This window comes from Sardina pilchardus, chromosome 11, assembly GCF_963854185.1.
Source record: "Sardina pilchardus chromosome 11, fSarPil1.1, whole genome shotgun sequence".
Lineage (NCBI taxonomy): Eukaryota > Metazoa > Chordata > Actinopteri > Clupeiformes > Clupeidae > Sardina > Sardina pilchardus.
Window position 1 is genome coordinate 7,943,475 of NC_085004.1, and position 18,447 is coordinate 7,961,921.

Consider the following 18,447-nt stretch of genomic DNA (forward strand, 5'->3'; position numbering starts at 1 on the left):
CTTGACTATGGTTACTGAGGTCAACCTCCGGTCACAGAGACCGCATCGCAGACGTTGTCTATCGAACAAGGGACCGCAGAAAGCTTCACAGTCACTATCGAAGCTGACCACACATATGTATTTTCTTTCTCCAGTGACAGACCTTTTGCAATCTATGAAAATAATTCAGTTAATCTAAACTAGTATTATTTTGAATTACTGAAAGATAAAAATTCTCAGTTATTAATACGCATCTGCTTTCAATAAGTTAAAGTAAGTTGTTCACTCACAACAAACTTAGTTTAATTTACTAACAGTGCAAAAAGATAATATGAATTTTTCAAGGATGAATCTGCATATTATACATGACATTACACAGATTTTGATTTTATTTGTAACAATTTGTGCTCAGTTTTTACATAAGTTTACTTATTAAAAACCAATTACCATATCCCTGCTTGTGTGGTATGCATTTAGACCTTATTTTACAGAAATACAACTGTTAAACGAAGCCTAGTTGGTTTTGTGACCGCTACGGTGTATAGAACTTTCCTTCCTAAATACACAGCTGAGTTCGCTACTCCTGTATGTGTCAGTGCATTGTGCAGTAAGTATTTGCCCATTAACGGTGTCTTAGAAAGTAAGCCCAAATCACAGACAAACTTACCCACTGGGTCCCCTCTGTAGGCTTGCGCCTCTTGCGAGAGGATCGATGTTCTCTTTGACACAGGGGAGGCAGGAAACACGAAAAAGAACTCTCGGCGGCTTTTAAACAATGCCCTAACAAAAGGTTAGGGCTTTGACTTTATTAAAAATAAAATACAATATATAAAAAAAAAATCTATCTGTCTCTAAATGCAAAGTTCAGAGTCCAAAAGAAAAAGGAGAAGCCCTTAAGACCCCGCGAAGGAGACCTTTTATACTACTTTCACGCCCAAGTCTAGACCTATTGCGTTTCGACACGACAAGTGCCTTTGTTTCTCTATTTCCTCTTTCTGGTGTCCTTGCTTTTTACAGAGTGCGAACCCTTACTACCTTTTCCTGATATTTTTTGGTTTAACGCACCTGACTAAAAATAATTTCATCAAGAGCGCAACAGTATCCCACCTTCTGGTGTCCTTGCTTTGCATATGAACTACAAGCTTTTTCCTCTATACTTATTCTAAGCACATTTCTTTAAACATGACATACTATATAAGCTGAATTAAAACACATCTTTTGATTAGACATTCTATCAAATTCAAGGAAAAATACATTTTAAGTCTAAACAGTTACTCTTTAAAGTTTAAGTAAAAAATACAGTTTTTTAATCTATTGCAAAATCATACTTCTATTCTAAGTAAAGTTACATGTTTTTATTTAAACAGAATCACACTTTGAAAATCTGAGTAAATATTATTTTCATATAAGTTTATCTATCATTGCTGCATTAGCACATTTTTATTTGGTTTAGAGCAAGCTGGTATCAAGCAAGTATGTTTTAGATGTATGTCTAGCAAACCTTAAGGGTACAATCATACTTTTCCACGGTTTCACTTTCTACCACCTTCTACAGTGTGTGCATGTGCATGTGTATGTGTGTGTTATGTGTGTTGTTACATAGGGCTAGTGTTGCTGACACACTGTTTGCGCTTTAGTTTCAATTCATTTTAAGTTTTTGCTGTTTAGCTTTAATTCTTTCATTGCGACTATTTTCCTATATGATTTGACTCATGGTGATTATTTACGGGTAACATCTTTTTCCAGCATGTTCTTAGATTCCGGTAGTTAGCGTAGATATGTAGAGGCACAGAAGACTCACTTTTTCCTTTAGAGTTCGCCCGGTCGGGGGTCAGGTATGCTTCCCGAACAGAACGTAAGCACGAGGCCTGACATGGACTCATAACATAAAAATGGGGGGTGTCTGGAAAATGAAATTGTTTGCCCTATTCTCTTTGTGAAATTGGCTTTTGAAGCGCATTTGAGTTTGAAAAGAAGAAAATAAAACTTTAACAACCTGCAATCAAATAGCAGCATTAATCTGCTGAATGATCCGTGCGTATATGTTTGCAAGCAAGCAAATCTAATTGGAAACCTGTAATGGATCGTTTGATTGCTGCATTGCTGCTGTTCTGTCTATATATGTGGGATTTGTATGCAAATGTTGTCTATTCGTTTTAATGCTATAAGTCCATTCAATTAGGTTAATGACTTAGATAATTCAGCCAGCTCATGCTTTAACAATCATTCATGCAGAGTCTGCCACAGCTCTGTTGGTGCAACATGAATATTTCATGATGAATGTCCCTGCATGTTGCTCCCCTTTGAAATGTAGTGTAATTTATCTAATTCGTTCACAGCAATATTTTGGTATGAAGCATGATGTACCGGGGAACACTCAAACCATATTTGAACATGATTAAAACATGCCTCTTAGGCTCAATTTGTTTGTAAGGAGATGGACCAGCTGCCAATGACTTCTCAGCATGCAAAGAGACGAGGAAATGAACACGTGCTGACTAGCAGAGCAACAAGATGACTAACGGCCTCTGATAATGAAGATTCCCTCCTGGCATTGTCTACATGTAGCTTTTAGATCATTTTATACTTGTTCATTGCAGGCCTTCAGCTATTTTATGTAGTTGAAAACATTATTACAAAATGTCTGATGGGAAATTTGACAAATAAATATATTCAGAAAAAAAGTAATATATACTGTGTGTGTATATATATATATATATATATATATATATATATATATATACATATATATATATTTTTTTTTTTTTTACTGATGTTGGTAAGATAACTTAGCCTAGAAATCTAAACACCCTAGAGGCCAAAAATATTTTTGCCTAGCGGGATGGTCTAGGGTCGCACCGTTGAGGCCAAGCCTGCGTTCGACTCCAGGCCAATCAGAACGCTCTATCTGTGTACGGAGTCCTTGAGCCCGCCTTAGCTCACCTTCGGCTTCCGATATTGATGCCAGGGGGCTGGACCATGCGTCCTCGTTCGACGAGTTGGGTGCGAGACCGGGTTGCACAACCATAGAGAAAAATGAAAGCTGGATGAGGCTAACGAAGCGTGCTCGTTTGAATCGGCTTTGGAAGAGTTAGATTTGGGCTTTTCTTTGAAGGTTGAGCAGAAAGAAGCACTCAAGTCATTTGTTTTAAAGAAGGATGTATTTGCCGTTTTGCCGACTGGCTACGATTGGTAACAAATCCTGGTCTATTACGTGCAGAGGCAGTTTGATAGACAACTGTTCATTCCACCGACAGGCTTCAGCTCTGTGAATGGTCCGACCCCTGACTATACATTTCTGTATTGTTTGGCTTGCCAGGCTAAAGATAACTTATATTACATTATATTCTTGTACAATTATACTGGGTTTCCAATGTGAAGACACATACATTTAATTTACATTAGATTAGTTAGTTAGTCTAATATGTTTGCATTTAATTAGCAATACCAAAGGTTATTGAGTTATTTCATTGGCCATCTAAGAAAAAGTCTCATGCTTGTGATTGGCAATTGATTTTTCTGTAGCGTTGTCCCTGGGCACTGATCTTCTGACTTGTCATCTCTGTCAGTCATCTTAATCCCCATCAAGTTACGGAGATACAGGCGGTTCAAAGTGAAATGTGGAAAAGACTGCATGGCTCTCAGTTTCTCTTTCTTCTCTGAGGAGATATTAATAGCACTTTTCCACTGGCAAACCAGCCCGACTCTACACGGTACGGCTTAGCGCGGCTCTACACGACACGGCATGGCACCAGTACTTTTTTCTTTTCCACCTAAACCCTGACCTGGGAGTGGGCGGAGTCGGCGGGGTTACTATGGACGTGACGTCAGTTTCAGGCGACTAGAAATTGTCATGCTTCGTCAGTAAAAAGTAAACACAACGATGGAGCCACTGGACGATCTCGAGGCAGTACTGCTGCTGTTCATTTGTCTGTGGCTTGTAGTGGCAGATGAAAGCCAGAAGCGTATGGAAAAGGCGAGACGAAAGAGACGAGAAAGACGAAGGAAATTTTGGCAGGGTAAAGGTAAGCTAACCGTAACGCTTGAGTTAGCCTTTCAGTATCTCAAGCATAGCGTTACATCATTGTAAATTGATGTGAAGCACTAAAATAGTTGTGTGCGTTTTAGGCGGTCATGCCAGGACGCCGCATACCGTCGGTTTGGATGTTCAACCGAACCTCCGCATGGTGGGATGTGATTGTTCCCGGTTTTCCGAACGTGCAGTGGGTTGAAAACTTCAGGATGTCCGAAGAAACCTTCGACTATCTGTGCAACAAACTGCGTCCAGCTATGGAACTGAAAAAGTCGAACTTCGTGAACCTGTGGCCTTCAAGAAGAGAGTGGCTATTGCACTTTGGAAGCTTGCTACTGGCTCTGAGTATAGATCTATTGGACATCTTTTTGGAGTTAGCATAACGTCTGTGTGTCGATGCGTGCAGGACTTTTGTGCTGCGGCAGAGGCGTTGTTGGTGCCAGAGCAAATATGGTTTCCAAACCAGGAGAAGTTCGCTGAAATGGCTGATTATTATGAGAACAGGTGGGGCCTTCCACACTGTGTTGGAGCCATTGATGGATCTCACATACCCATCATAGCACCTCAAGAGTACCACTGCGATTATTTTAATCATAAAGGATGGCACTCAATCATCCTGCAAGGTGTTGTTGATGGAAGGGGCCTGTTCTGGAATGGCAGGGAGCATGCATGATGCCAGAGTTCTGAGATTGTCCAACCTGTAGGAGCTTGCCACCCGGGGAAACCACTTTCCATCTCACACCAGGAACATTGGAGGGGTTCGTATGGGCTACTACATCCTTGGAGACTCAGCATACCCCTTGCAGAACTGGCTCCTGAAGCCATTCCAGGACAAAGGACGACTCACTGCAGAACAGCAGACATTCAACAGAAAGTTCAGCAGAGCACGTGGGGTTGTCGAAAATGCATTTGGCAGACTGAAGGGAAGATGGCGTTGCCTCCTGAAAAGGAATGACTGTGATCTCCCACTGGCAAAGTCAATGGTGGTGACTTGTTGTGCTCTTCATAACCTCTGTGAAAGTCATGGTGAGAGATATGAGACAGAGTGGGCTTCAGCTGTAGCACCAGCAGTTGAGCCAGAGCAAGTGGCACAGGAGGTTGAAGAGGAGGGAAGAGATGTATGTGAGGGTTTGATGCGTTACAGATGGTACGGGTTGAGAATGCTCCTTTCTTTCCCGCACATCGGGACTCCCGAAGCATCGGACTGTAATTAAAACTGCAACCGCAAGGGGGCAACATAAGACCGCCCTAATAAAATGAAGGTTCGGCTCATACCGGAAAACACGGAAAAACCCGAAGACACCGCGCTGGTGACAAGCGGAGAAAAGAGACATCACGCTCGGCATGTCAGATTGCAGTTTCAGAGTTTTCGAATGTTTTACAGCCTACCTCACAGCTGGCTCTCTCACTCGACGTAACTCAGTCAGTCCAGCAGAGATGCCAGAGCAACGTTTTGGTCAATGGAGAGGGAGAGAAATGCTCCGCATATCCGTCTAATTTAATCCGTCTCATTAATCATTAAAATGAAGGTGATGACTGGCGAAATTATAATCAAACGACGTTTCAATAAACCATTGTTGAAATTAATGAAAATGTTTTTAGAAGCCTTCAATTCAACCTGAAAGACTCGATAGGCAACCATAGATTAATTCATTAATTCATTACGGTTACAAGACCGCATTTCCGTGAATAGGCTATTATTGTCAAGGCGAAGACGAAAGAGATGGACAAGATGGACATTTAGGCTACATTTATGCTAGGAATACTTAGAAATGTGTAGGCCTAGGCTATTTTAAAACGGAGGCATGTTCATTTTAACCGGCGACGCTGGGTAGCTTACCCAGCACTTGTTATCATAGATTTTGTCCCCACCACTTTTGACAACTGAAAATAAAATGTATTTAACAGAAATATCTTTAATACATGCCTATCATGTCACTTTACTTATAACCGTAGGCTACATGCATGGAGAAGATTGCGCATTCTGTAACATTGTAACAATAGATGGTCAGATGCGATAGGGCAGTGAGGGTGATTCACTGATACCATCGACTAGTAGGCCTAGCTCCGCAAAAGAAGTTTCTAGCAACTTAGAACTATATGGATCTCGTTATGCATGTTCATGTTGATTCAGAGATAGACATAGACTACCGTGGGCTACTGTGCGTCAATATAACAGCATGTTATCATGTGGTGAATTAATGACTAACGTCAGTTTAACATGTCAGAACTTTTGATCGGCGTTTCAGTGCATGCCGCGAATAAATGAACTCGACTGACTGAATCCTTTATATTTCTTGGCTAAGTGCGAGGGTAATGACACTCGAACTGTGGCGTAACTGGTTGAGGCATCTCTATCACACGTCAGCGACCGGGGTTCAAAACACTCCACGCACTTCTCCGGAACCCATTAAGACAAAAGGCATGATTTTATTAAAAAAATGAAAGTTTTGCGATTCTTTTATGATTGCGATGTCTGCTGAAAAGAAAAGTTAATATGTGAATTCGTGGTTCAGCGCGCGCACACACACACACACACATTTTCACATTTACATAATAGGGCTCGGGCACACGCCTTGCATTCTAGGAATATCGCCGCCATTTGGTAGCGCACTGAACGTAATATCCATTCAGAATTCAGATGCACAAGACAAGAAGCAGAAATATAGTAGCGATTTATTCTTTTCCTCTTGCGATCGTGGGTTGCACTGTTACACCCCACTACACAGCAACATACGACCAAGAAGGCAAAAACTAAGTAACAGGAACACACTGAAAGGCGGGATAGAAAACTAAGGAGTGAAGCTGCCAATGTGGCTGTGCCCGCGAAGTTTTGATGTCATGATCCCGAGCCCTAGTGTCAGGAAGTGTCTGTCGAGAGAGAGGGGGGAGGGAGGCAATCGTCCTCAATAGGTAGGCTATAATGTCTAGTGAACTGGTTAGACAAGTGTGGGGGAGGGGGAATGATCGCACAAGACAATTGCTCTTCATGAAATGGGTAGTCTCACAGACGGCTATCGATTTTTAAACGTAGCCTACTACATCACTTGCGAAATCTAATTATTATTAACCTAATTATTAGGCTACTGGATTTAATATAGTCATAGACTTTGTTCATCCTATAGCCTATATTAAAATGTAATGTGCTGCGGGGAAGCATTGGGGAAGTCAGTTTAAGTTGTCCTGTAACAATTTGCCTCTTATTATAATCAAGAGTATACAGCCACTACGCACATAATAGCCTTGGTTACGGGCGGATGCGAGCAACCCCATGCAAAAGAAGGCCTTAAGTTAACGGACTGAAGGCCTGTTTACATGTCAAACATGCATTAAATCTAAGAAACGAAAAACACAAATATCATGTATTGTGTCGTAAACAGTTAATGACTTCGTAGCCACTATGCGCAACTGCATCGCGCAGTGAGCTGAAGGATAGGAGGACCGACACTTATTAACACAAAGCTTTGTAAAGCACTTACAACCACCCCTCAAAGTTCATTGTCCATAAGTCCAAACAATAAGCATAACAATCCGACAATCCAAAACGATAACGAGATCTCCCAGAAACGAAAAACAAGTTTGTTGAGTAGCCTAGTCCTTCCAACAATCTCAGCTTTTGCGTTTGTTAGATAAAATGCATCCTGTCCTGCTGTATTCCAATGAGAAAAAATCATCCACAAGGTAGGCTAAGAGTCGCGGTAATGCAGCATGCAGGAATCTATATACGCACAAAACGAATGAATGGGTTATATCGCCCAAAACGAATGAATGGGTTGGGAGAGTCGTCTGGCTGTGTCAGCAGACTGCAGTCGGTCTCGAGGGGTTGAATAGCGCACGTACTTGAATTTTAATCTGAAGAAGACCACACGGTCGAAACGTCATTCCTTCGTGCTAAAGAAAATAAAATCAAATCAAAAAAGAAGGATTTCAAGTGTGCGAACCTTTTTCCATTTTTTTTTTATTTACTCTTGTTCTGCACCTTGACCGGGGATGTGCACAAACTTTTTTACTACACTTGAATTTTAAACCAACTCTTCTCTAGCCTATATACTTTAATAATCAGATGTTATGCTCATTTTTGTAGGCTACACCTGACCGGCAAGCACGCACGCAAATGCTGCTTTTGCACATCTACAATATTGGCCAGGCTATATAGAATAGGCTTTTAGGACTGTATTTTGCCTTCGTGCAACTTTAGTTGTGCTCAATCTAAATTATTGTCAGTAAGGATAGGTCATATTACCAAATGGCGAACCTTTTATTTGAGTGTTTTTGTCTATCATGGCAAACATAGTTGAAACGTTCGCTCTAAACGTATGTATTTCCAATCGGCTTTCACAATCAGCTACAGCTGCGCGGCGCGGCGCAGATGATCTCCATGAAAACTTGCAATGTCTTTACAGAACTGCTTTCACTTCCCCGAGTCGCGAACGCAACATGTACAACAACCGATATTTAGCAAACACATGTATTTCCAGCTCTCAAAACCCATGAGGTCCAGATCTCAGTGGCCTCATAGCTGCCTACAGCCATGCATAGTAAGCCTAATGATAGCCTAATAGTTATGACATTAATAGCCTATTAATGACCTCATGTCGGAATGGCACGTTGTTTGAAAAAAAAAAAAAATAGGCCTACCGCCGAGTGGGGATATGTCGGAATGAACAGCGGATACCAGCTGGGTTGTAAAACATTCGAAAACTCTGCAACTGCAATCTGACATGCCGAGCGTCTGTTCAATACGGAAGAAGACTTTAACGTAGGCTATTACTTAGCCGAAACGTGAAGAAAAAATACGAGGACTGACCATCTCGTTTCTCCGCGTTTCCCCCAATAACAATTTGCCAAACACAATTGGGAGAAGCAGCGGACAGGAGCGCCACCACAAGCAAGCACTTTATAGCCCAAATTAACATGGCAACGTTGCCTATGACTAAAGTGTCTAAGTAGGCTAGTCCTACTAATATTACATTTGATTGGTAGCATGTTTGTAGCGCGCCAGTTTACCCATCCCCTACATCAAAACAGCTTAGAATCAATCAAAAAATCAGCTGTGTCGGCGTTAGGCTGTAGGCGATTTTCTGTAACCATTTCAACTGTCAATTTCAACAATGGTTTATTGAAACGTCGTTTGATTAATTTCGCCAGTCATCACCTTCATTTTAATGATTAAATGAGATTAAGGAGTCGACTATTGACGGATATGCGGTCTTCATCATTATGCAGCTGAAATGCGGGATGAAACTTTCTGCCACCTGGTGGTTGTTTGGGTACATTGCCTTAGCCTCGAAAAAAATCGGCTTGACAGCCTGCGGGATCTCTTCGGGAGTCCCGCGGGAGAAGGTGCATTCTCAACCCGTACCCACTGTACTTGTTGTCAAACAGTTAAATGTTAAAGAGTCACTTCACCCCATAATTCCACCCACTTCACATTTCTGAAAAAGGCTTTCAAAATGGGCGAGACGTTCTGAAATTTGGAGAGGGAGTGCAGCACTGCTGCAACCAATCGACCATGGTGATTTCGTGTCAATCTGGGAATGAGTGCTGCAGACATGGCTTATCACAGGTAGGCTAATCAGGGTAGCAGGTGTTGGGGCGTTTCAGTCCTAATTTGTAACGACCCGGTGACGTAGTGTTGGACGAGAAGTACAGGATTTCGTCAGCATTCCAATAGCATTTTGGACCAACATGCCATGGCATGTTTCAAACTGTAGTATGTGCGGAGAGCAATATCTCCAATACAAAATCAGACGAAATGTTACTTTTGTCGAGAAGCACGATTTTTGTCAATATTAACCCTGGTAATAGTACAGTTCACCACTTATGAGTATTTTCAATCAATCAACAGCTCAAAAAACATGTTTTAGGGTTCAGTGACTCTTTAAAGCTGGGCATACACTGTGCGATTTTTGGCCCATTTTGCCACGATTTTTGAGTCGTGCGACTATTTTGGGGATCGGGCTGAATTTTGGCTCAGTCGTGCGTCTCCCATCGTGTAGTATACATGGGGTAATGAGAAGCGATTACCACCTCACGACCACCTCCCGACCACCTCCCGATCGATCGGGAGAATATCAAACTTGTTTGAAATCCTGGTCGCCCCTCGTGAGTCTATCGCACTGCTGAAGCACTGTTTGAGCCGATTTACCTCAACCTGTCACACTACACATGCGCGAACACAGATACGGACAACAAAACAAACGGTGTTGCCATAGTCTGCTTATTTTAAGTGACTTGGGCTTGATTTTGTGTGAAGTTGCTAGTTGCACGCAGCGCCTACACGTATAGCCTACTACACAGGGGGCATTTTGAACATAGGCTATGCAGCTGCATCGACTCTCACTGTAGGCTCCTCTATGACCACCCCAGAAATGTAAAAGGGGTTCGGGAAGGGGATGCTATAGCCTTTTGGGGTTGTATGTTTATTATGGCTTATTTTCAGAGACCTGCTGCGTATTTCTCACGTGACCTGGCAACACTGAAAGCAATTAGACAACACGGAGCCGCATGGCAGCACAGCTGATAAAGTTCCAGATAAAAGAGTCCGACGAGTTGCGATATGGACGTACAGTGTGAGCAGTCAAATCGCATCCGACCATCGGATCGTGTAGTGTGAGAACAGGAATTGTGAGCTGCCCCTGCGAATTCACTCGTACAGTATGAGCAGCAGCAGAATACCGCGATTGAAAAAATCGCACAGTGTATGTCCAGCTTTATGCTGAATTAAATTCAGTCCTGTATACAGAGCCACCTTTTTAAATTTGCTGTTGATCGTTGTCTATACTATGTTTATACAGACATGCTCTTTTCTTTGTATCATTTAAGCTCTGAATAAAAGCACCTTTGATATAGATTTGTCTGCATCTTTCTGACCCGGTATATTTTAAGCTGCCATTTACATGACAGCAATCTTGCTATTATGTGAACATGGTACAGGTTTAATGTTACTAAAATTACATTATGTTAAACAGAGAGGCCCATCAGGGGAATTTTGATATTGTCTACATTATGTTAAACAGACAGGCCCATCCTGGTTAATGGTCATCAGGATGCTGGCCACCTGCACCACATCTTGGCACAATAGTTTGTATGTCTGTGAATGTAGGCATTAACTACTAGCCATTACCTTTCACATTCTCCTATTGACAAAAGTGCACCTGTAAGCACTCAGATGTTGCCTACCTGCACCTAGATTGTGATATGGTCTACATTACAAACGCTGGCCCTCATTTATCAACAGAGCGTAGAAACCAGCGTATATCTGAGCGCAGAAATCATCTTACGACGGGGCTCACGTGTGATTCATCAAACTTTCGTATCACTCCAATTCCAGCGTAAGAATGAACGTTTGATGATAAATGTGGTGGCTGGAAACAAGCGTGATTTAAATATCACGCCCCTATATTATGCTCATTTTAATGGCCTTGCCCCTAGAATTTACGACATGAAGGTGCATTATACCTCCAAAAAAGATCATTAGTGATCTCGAGCCACAGTGACGTCCAGCTGAACCTTGTTAATTTTGACAGCTAGACGCTGTCATCAAGGAAGGCGGGAAACTAGAGCGATTTGAGCGCAACAGACGTTATTTTCGCAGAGAGAATGCATCATACTATAAACACATTCATTACAAAACCGTACGACACTGAAATTTGCCCTTTTAAAATATATATGCCTAGGCCTAATTCATGAATGTTGTGTTTGCCAAAGAGAAAGTAATCATCGCCTATGGCTATTCTAAGCCATGAAATGTGTCAATATAATATGCTTCATTACAGAAAATAGGCTGCACATGTTCAGGAAAGGTGTTACTGTATGTCCGAGATAGTCCATCAATTCAACTGTTCAACTTTCTACTGCACCGCCGATTTACTGCTGCGCGATGCATGCCGCCTGAAAAACTTGCGTACACGAGTTCAGACTAGACGTGAGATTTGAGCGTAGCCACCGATCACGTTCACATTGATAAATGCCATACTTTGCGTGGAAACAAGCGTACGCCTGTTTTATGCCTGTTTTTGGTCGTATGCTCGTTTGATAAATGAGGGCCATTATGTTTGTAGCTTACACATACAACTATGAAGAAAGCAACAGTGATATTTTTATATGCAGTTAATGGTTAATAGTTAAATACACTCCCATAGTAGTGTAATGCAGTTGACAATTCACACCGTTTAGTTAAACCAAGCTCTTTATTTAGAAAAAGTAAATAGAAAAACAATGCAGGGCATGTGATGTAAAATATATACACATATAAGTGCATTGTGCATGTAGTGCAAACTATACAAGGGTATGTGATGTAAACTATATACAAGTGCATTGTGCATGTAGCGTCAGTGGGTTCCAGTCACTACTGGGGTGGTTGAGTTGCATTCCGGCCCGCGATTGCCTGTGCAATCTGGCCCAGCACACATAGCATGCCTTGGTGGAAGGCAGCAGTAGCAGCAGCAGCAGCAGCCTCAGCAGCCTAAGCCCTTTCCTCCCTTTTCATCATCATAGTGATTTAATAGTGATTTAATTCTTATACATTTTACAGCCATGACAGTTAGCAAAATGAGAAGTCTTTGGCGCAGGCCCCGTCCTCAGTCCGGGTCTCGAAGCGGTCGGTCTCTGCAGAGGCGATTCTACAGTCTGTGGGGGCCCTAAGCAAAAAATCCTAGGGGGCCCTACTTACACCCCATCCCCCCCCCCCCCCCCCCCCCCAAAAAAAAGAACTTGTTTTTAACATGTTGCTAGCCCTATGCCAAGCATTTATCATTCATTGCAAGTGCCATTCACACATCCCTGCTGAAAAAAACAGCAAGAAACCAGCTTAGGCTGGTAGCTGGTTTTAGCTGGTCTTTGCCCAAAACACAGTTATTATTGCTGGTCTTTGCTGGTGTAGCTGGTTAGGCCACCAGCTAGACATGCTGGCGTGACCATCTGAGGAAGCTGGTCGTGCTGGTGTGACCAGCCTGTCGTTTGGGATACAGCTGGTTTAAGATGGTCATGCTGGTGACCAGCCTGTCAAGCTTGACAAAGATGGTCAAGCTGGTTTTCTAGAATAACCAACATAAGCTGGCGTGGCCAGTAAAAAACAGAAATGTAGACCAGCAACACCAACTAAAATGACCAGCTTAAGGTGGTACGACAATCAAAACCAGCTGAATTACCATCGTAAGCTGGGTAAACCAGCTGAAGGTGTGTTTTCGCGAGAGTTTTGCTGGTCTAGCTGGTTAACCATCAAAGGGTGGTCAAACAAGCTGGTTAACAAGCTGGTCAACCAGCAAACCACCTTTAGCTGGTCAGGCTGTTTTTTTCAGCAGGGATGCTACATACTGGGTTTTTTTTTAGCACAGTCTAGGCTACCCAGATCTGCCACAATATCATGCATAACTACTTGCATTGATTGATTTTAGATTTTTAAATAATACAAATTCAAAAAGCAGGCTATACAAATTCTTACATTTTGACGTGTATCTCACCACAGCAAGCAGCTCGACATGACTTGGTTGTATAGGCCTGACTGCTTTGTAAATGGCAAGAACCATGATGGAGGGATACTTTGGGTCTGAGCAATTTACAGAAATATGTGGTGTGTAGGCCTACCTTCCAGAAATAAGCTGATCTGACCTGACTTGTTTGCGTTGTAGACGTGCACACATTATGATTCTCTATAATATTTATTTTACTGCATTGCAATGAACAAAGTAAAGGCAAAAAAAGTGTTTATTTGTCAAACAAATTTGGATGCAATATGAGTCTTGAATTGGATAGGCCTACCATAGGGCCTACAGGAGTTTGCAGGATCTCAAAACCGTATGCTATTATGAACGTGCCTTGCCATAGAGAAACACATGATAACGTTGGATTATGAACAGCTATTATCGCACACAAAAACATAGGGTAAGTGGAGCTAAATGAAGTTATTATTTTGCTGTCACTTGGTCTGTTTTATAACTTAAAAGGTTGTATTTGGTATCTGTGTGGATAGCTCTAGCTCTCCTCTTTCATCTGACATGCGTGTCATCTTTCTGATCGCGATTTCACGAGTAGGCTAAATCAAACGAGAGTTAGTTAGCTAGGCCTATATGACATTATTATTTGTTTGTCACTTCGTCTGTTTTTATAACACAAAAGGATCGATGTATTTGGTATCAATGGAAAGCTCTGTTTCCCCTCTTTCATCTGATATGCGTAGCATCTCTGTGCGATGCCGGGTTTGCCCGTAATTCAAGCGAGACTGGATGTGCGGGTGAACGCAGAGCAATATAGACTGTAAATATGATATACTTAGATTTAACTTCATGACTTTCATACTTGATCGTACAGACAAGTGCCTAGTCTCGTTGGAAAGCCCCGCTTCTGCTCTTTCGTGCTCTTTAGTCATCTCGCTGTGACTAATAATTGCGGAGCAATTCTTCACAACGAAGAATGTGTGTGTTTTTTGATGCACTTTGCGCCAGTCGGGCTCAATATGTGTGGATTGTTTGCACTCTTTTGGACACAGATCCACTGTTTATAAGCCGATAGCATACATGTAGGCTACTATTTGTAAGACAGGACAGGACAGGAGCACACAAAATCACGTAACCCACCATTCAATCTCTATTAACGAAATTCTCGCTTGTCGCACCAGTAAACGCTCTGAGGTCTCGGGGCCCCCTAGCGGCTCGGGGCTCCAAGCAGTTGCTTGCCATGCCTGTTGGCAAGGTGCGCCCCTGGGTCTCTGCAGATGCAGATTGGAATATAATGTACGTTGTTCAAAATCATTTAAAAAAATCATCTGTTCTGAAACTCACTGACTGCACCTTTAATTGATTGTAATCTGAGTTTTGTTTAACAGTAATAAGTAATCCAGCTGTTTACCATCTCAAAAACACACCCAGACCTACAGTAGAGGCCTTATGTGAAGAACACGATTTAGAAAACCTCATTCATGCACTACTCCAGCAGGGTTGATTATCATAGTAGTGTTTTCAGCATCTTTCTTAAAAACAACTCAAGATGCACTTCCAGATTTTCTGTTCTTTTGTCTGCTCATTATTTGTAAAGCACTTGTGGATTAACAATATGAATTCACTGAATGGAGAGAGCATGTTGTCAAGGTCTGAATGGCCGGGTCACATTGGTATTAGTTTGAGGTAGCCTACTGTATGTGAAGTGAATGAAAACCATTAGAATATGAAGTATATACGTGGGTCAGCACATGAGATTCTGTGTTAGTTTCAACAAATAGAGATACAATTTGAATTGGACAAACAAATCAGCTGTGTCCTAGTTGCATTTGTCTTTGGATATGATGAATATTTATGAATAATGAGCAGAATAATGTATTCGCCTCCGAGACCGTCCTTCATAAACAATGTACATAGTATAGTCAGACTCTCCAGGGGATGAATGTGTTGTTTGCTTGTCATTTAACAGGGGCCTTTTGTGAATAATTATCTTGCTGTCACTGACTGCGTCCCCATGCACACCATATTCTGTTCATGGCAATATTCAGAATGAGATGTCTCTGTGTGTAGGAGAAGTGGAATATCCCTGTTTACATGGTAGTCAGCGTGTTCTGAATAAAGCAGCAACCAATATGCAGTAAAAGTAACGCCTGTGTCAAGACGTCTCAGCGGTCTCTGTCCCTGAACAGGTGAATTGGGCCAGATTAGAGTCGCCAAAATTACCTGAAGCTGACGTCTTTAATGTTGGTTTGGCTTTTCATTGATTCACTCATCTGCCACAATTTAAATTTGAATATCTTTAAAATACGTTCATAGCAAAATAGATGCATGTGATCTATTTTGATTAATGAATCACAGAGTATGTCATTAATTTCATCAATTGTCTTTAATCACTTGACAGCCCTAGTTATCATTTTCCACTTGACTGCAATGTAACAATGTAAACTGAGACATGGAATGGTGGTGATGTCTTCATACTACAATACAATAGAATAAAATTTAATGAATAAAATTGAATTGAAACTTAATTTGTCATTGCATAAAATACAGTGTATTTACACAACACAATTCTATGGCAGTATTCCTTGCTTCCTCTCACCTGGGTGACAGCAATACATCACAACCCCTCCATCATGATGCACACAAGATGCCTGAGACGATTTCTATTGTGAAAGAATGAAGTGGTACAGCCATGTGCAAGCAGCAGGAGCCGCAGTTACTTCTGTGAGTCAGTATTTCAGGTCACGTAGTGCAACCAACACACATGTGTCACACATGAGCACTGGCCTACCCAATCGCAGCAGTCACCTCCAAGTGTACCTGAATCAATCTGAACCAATCAGCCTCCCATTGGAATGCTTCAGCGAGAACCATCTGAGGTGTTTTGATTTCCACCAGCTCTCCAAGAGGAATAGAACATGCTTGAGCATGCGTGTCGTTGTCTGTGATAGAGCTGTGCCCCGTTAATTCATTCCCCAGGGTCAGAGCTGTGCCCTGTTAATTCATTACCCAGGGCCAGACTGACAAGACTGAGGTTTTCTGTCATGTTCTGCGTTGGCTGTCGGAAAACATTAATCACGACTGGTGGCACCGTTGGCAATTTAGTGCTCCAACACCCATGGCATAGAGAAAATGTGCACGTTTTTGATCCACACTATCAAATAAATGAAAAACAAAAAAACAAAAAAAACAACCTCCCTTTCCTTACCATGTGTGTAATGTCTCTAGCCTCAGGACCCAGCCTCTACTCTACTGTGTGTGTGTGTGTGTGTGTGTGTGTGTGTGTGTGTGTGTGTGTGTGTGTGTGTGTGTGTGTGTGTGTGTGTGTGTGTGTGTCGTATTTGTTCCTGAGATGTGTCACGAATTAAGTTCAGCGTCCCACATTGAGGACATTAATCTTGATCACAACAAGTTGTCTGGCTTGTCACTCTGTTCCATCTCCGGCCTGGCAGTATACCCTAATGGGTTTAAAATTGCGGACAAAGCACACACCAACAGGCCAAACAAACACAAACACTCCACTAAATCTGATTGTCTACATGGAAGGAAAAGTGGAATGTTTGCAAGACAATCCTGTGTTGCTCATCTCATCCTCTGTTGGGCTGCAGCTCTGATAGCAGCTTCCGTAAGATGAGAGCAGGGCAGAGTCTGGGGCATGCTGAGGGAGTTGAGGTGTCGACTGCATTTCCAGTATTCCACACAGGACATGGAAGACTTTTGATCTTGAGTGCAAGAGCCACTAAAGCAGATCAAATCTCATTCTTTCTCTATTATCTCTATCTCTGCTCTCCTCTCTTTCTCATGTTTTTATGTCGCTCTCTGTTTCAGAAAGTCTCTTCTTCTATCTCTGTCTTTTCCATGTCATGATTGCAGACAGCAATGGTCTGCTGGGATTTATCAATTTGGCCGTAATTTGACCTTACTTTGCGCAACCACTCTTGGACTCTGACCTGCTAGTACTCACTGCACATGTAATGTACTTCTATTGATATGGAATTTTGATGTACTCACCACTCGTGCCATCGGAAGTCCACCGACTCCACTCACCATTTGTGCCATTCTCACTTGTTGTTTAGTCACCATTAGGCATGTGGCGTACAAAGCTTTTCTGTGTGTGTGTGAAACTGATCTGGTCCACCTCTCTGCTTCATGGTTATTGAGTCAAATTGGCTTATCACAGGCAAACGCAGCTATACAAGCAGCTCACCTGACTAGCAAGTGGTATGGGCAGAAAGCCCATTTAAAGCACTGAATCCCTGGATTAGAATATCATATTTTTTTTTTTCTCCGGCCGCAGTTTCTGCGTGACTGTCTTCAGAACAGGTCCTGTGGAAGAGCATTGTGCGGAAATGCTCAATTACTGCTGTCTAGACAACAAAAGCTGTTGCCATCCTGTTGAGTGAATCCTGAAAAGCTTCCTTGTTGTCTGCCACAGATTGCTTATGAAAGTCCATCGTCCAGTGAATGCATTTGTAATATTTTTCTTTCTCTTTGTCTGACAGGAGACAACAACGGGTGGCCGCACTTATTTGACAAGTACTTTGGGATGCCCAACAATGACGTAGGAACCAAATCACATGCATGTTGTAAGTATGTCAGTTCTTAGCAACACACTCGATAGAGGCATAGAGATGGGGTGATATACTGTACCATATACAGCTTAGCGCATCATTCTTCTTGGTTAGAGAAGCTTTGAAAGCCATGACGCTATCTGATAAAGGGATCTACGTAGAGTGTCCTTCAGGTTTCAGTCCCAAGGCTGAACTGTGTGAAAAGAGCCATTACCCATACATTACACAATGAATACACACCCCATGTTGAAAGAAGCTGCATGACCTGGCGTCTCTGTGACCTCTTCAGTACCATCTCAGGACTGGAAGCAGCCGTGGCCTACTGGCCTAACCAGAGGGTTGCCATTTCGATCCCAGACCAGTCCACAGACCAGACCAGTCCCAGACCAGTGCCAGTGCTGAAGTGCCCTTGAGCAAGGCACCTATA

The 18,447-nt window shown here is 42.2% G+C and overlaps 1 protein-coding gene across 1 annotated transcript in view; it reads left to right on the top strand.

Moving 5' to 3' along the window:
- rxfp1 (relaxin family peptide receptor 1) overlaps positions 1 to 18,447 on the top strand; it is a 90,534-nt gene that overhangs the window by 28,502 nt on the left and 43,585 nt on the right. The window contains exon 3 of the mRNA XM_062549922.1: positions 17,952 to 18,035. Within this exon, the coding sequence (XP_062405906.1) occupies positions 17,952 to 18,035 (84 nt within the window). The remainder of the gene's footprint in view (positions 1 to 17,951; positions 18,036 to 18,447) is intronic.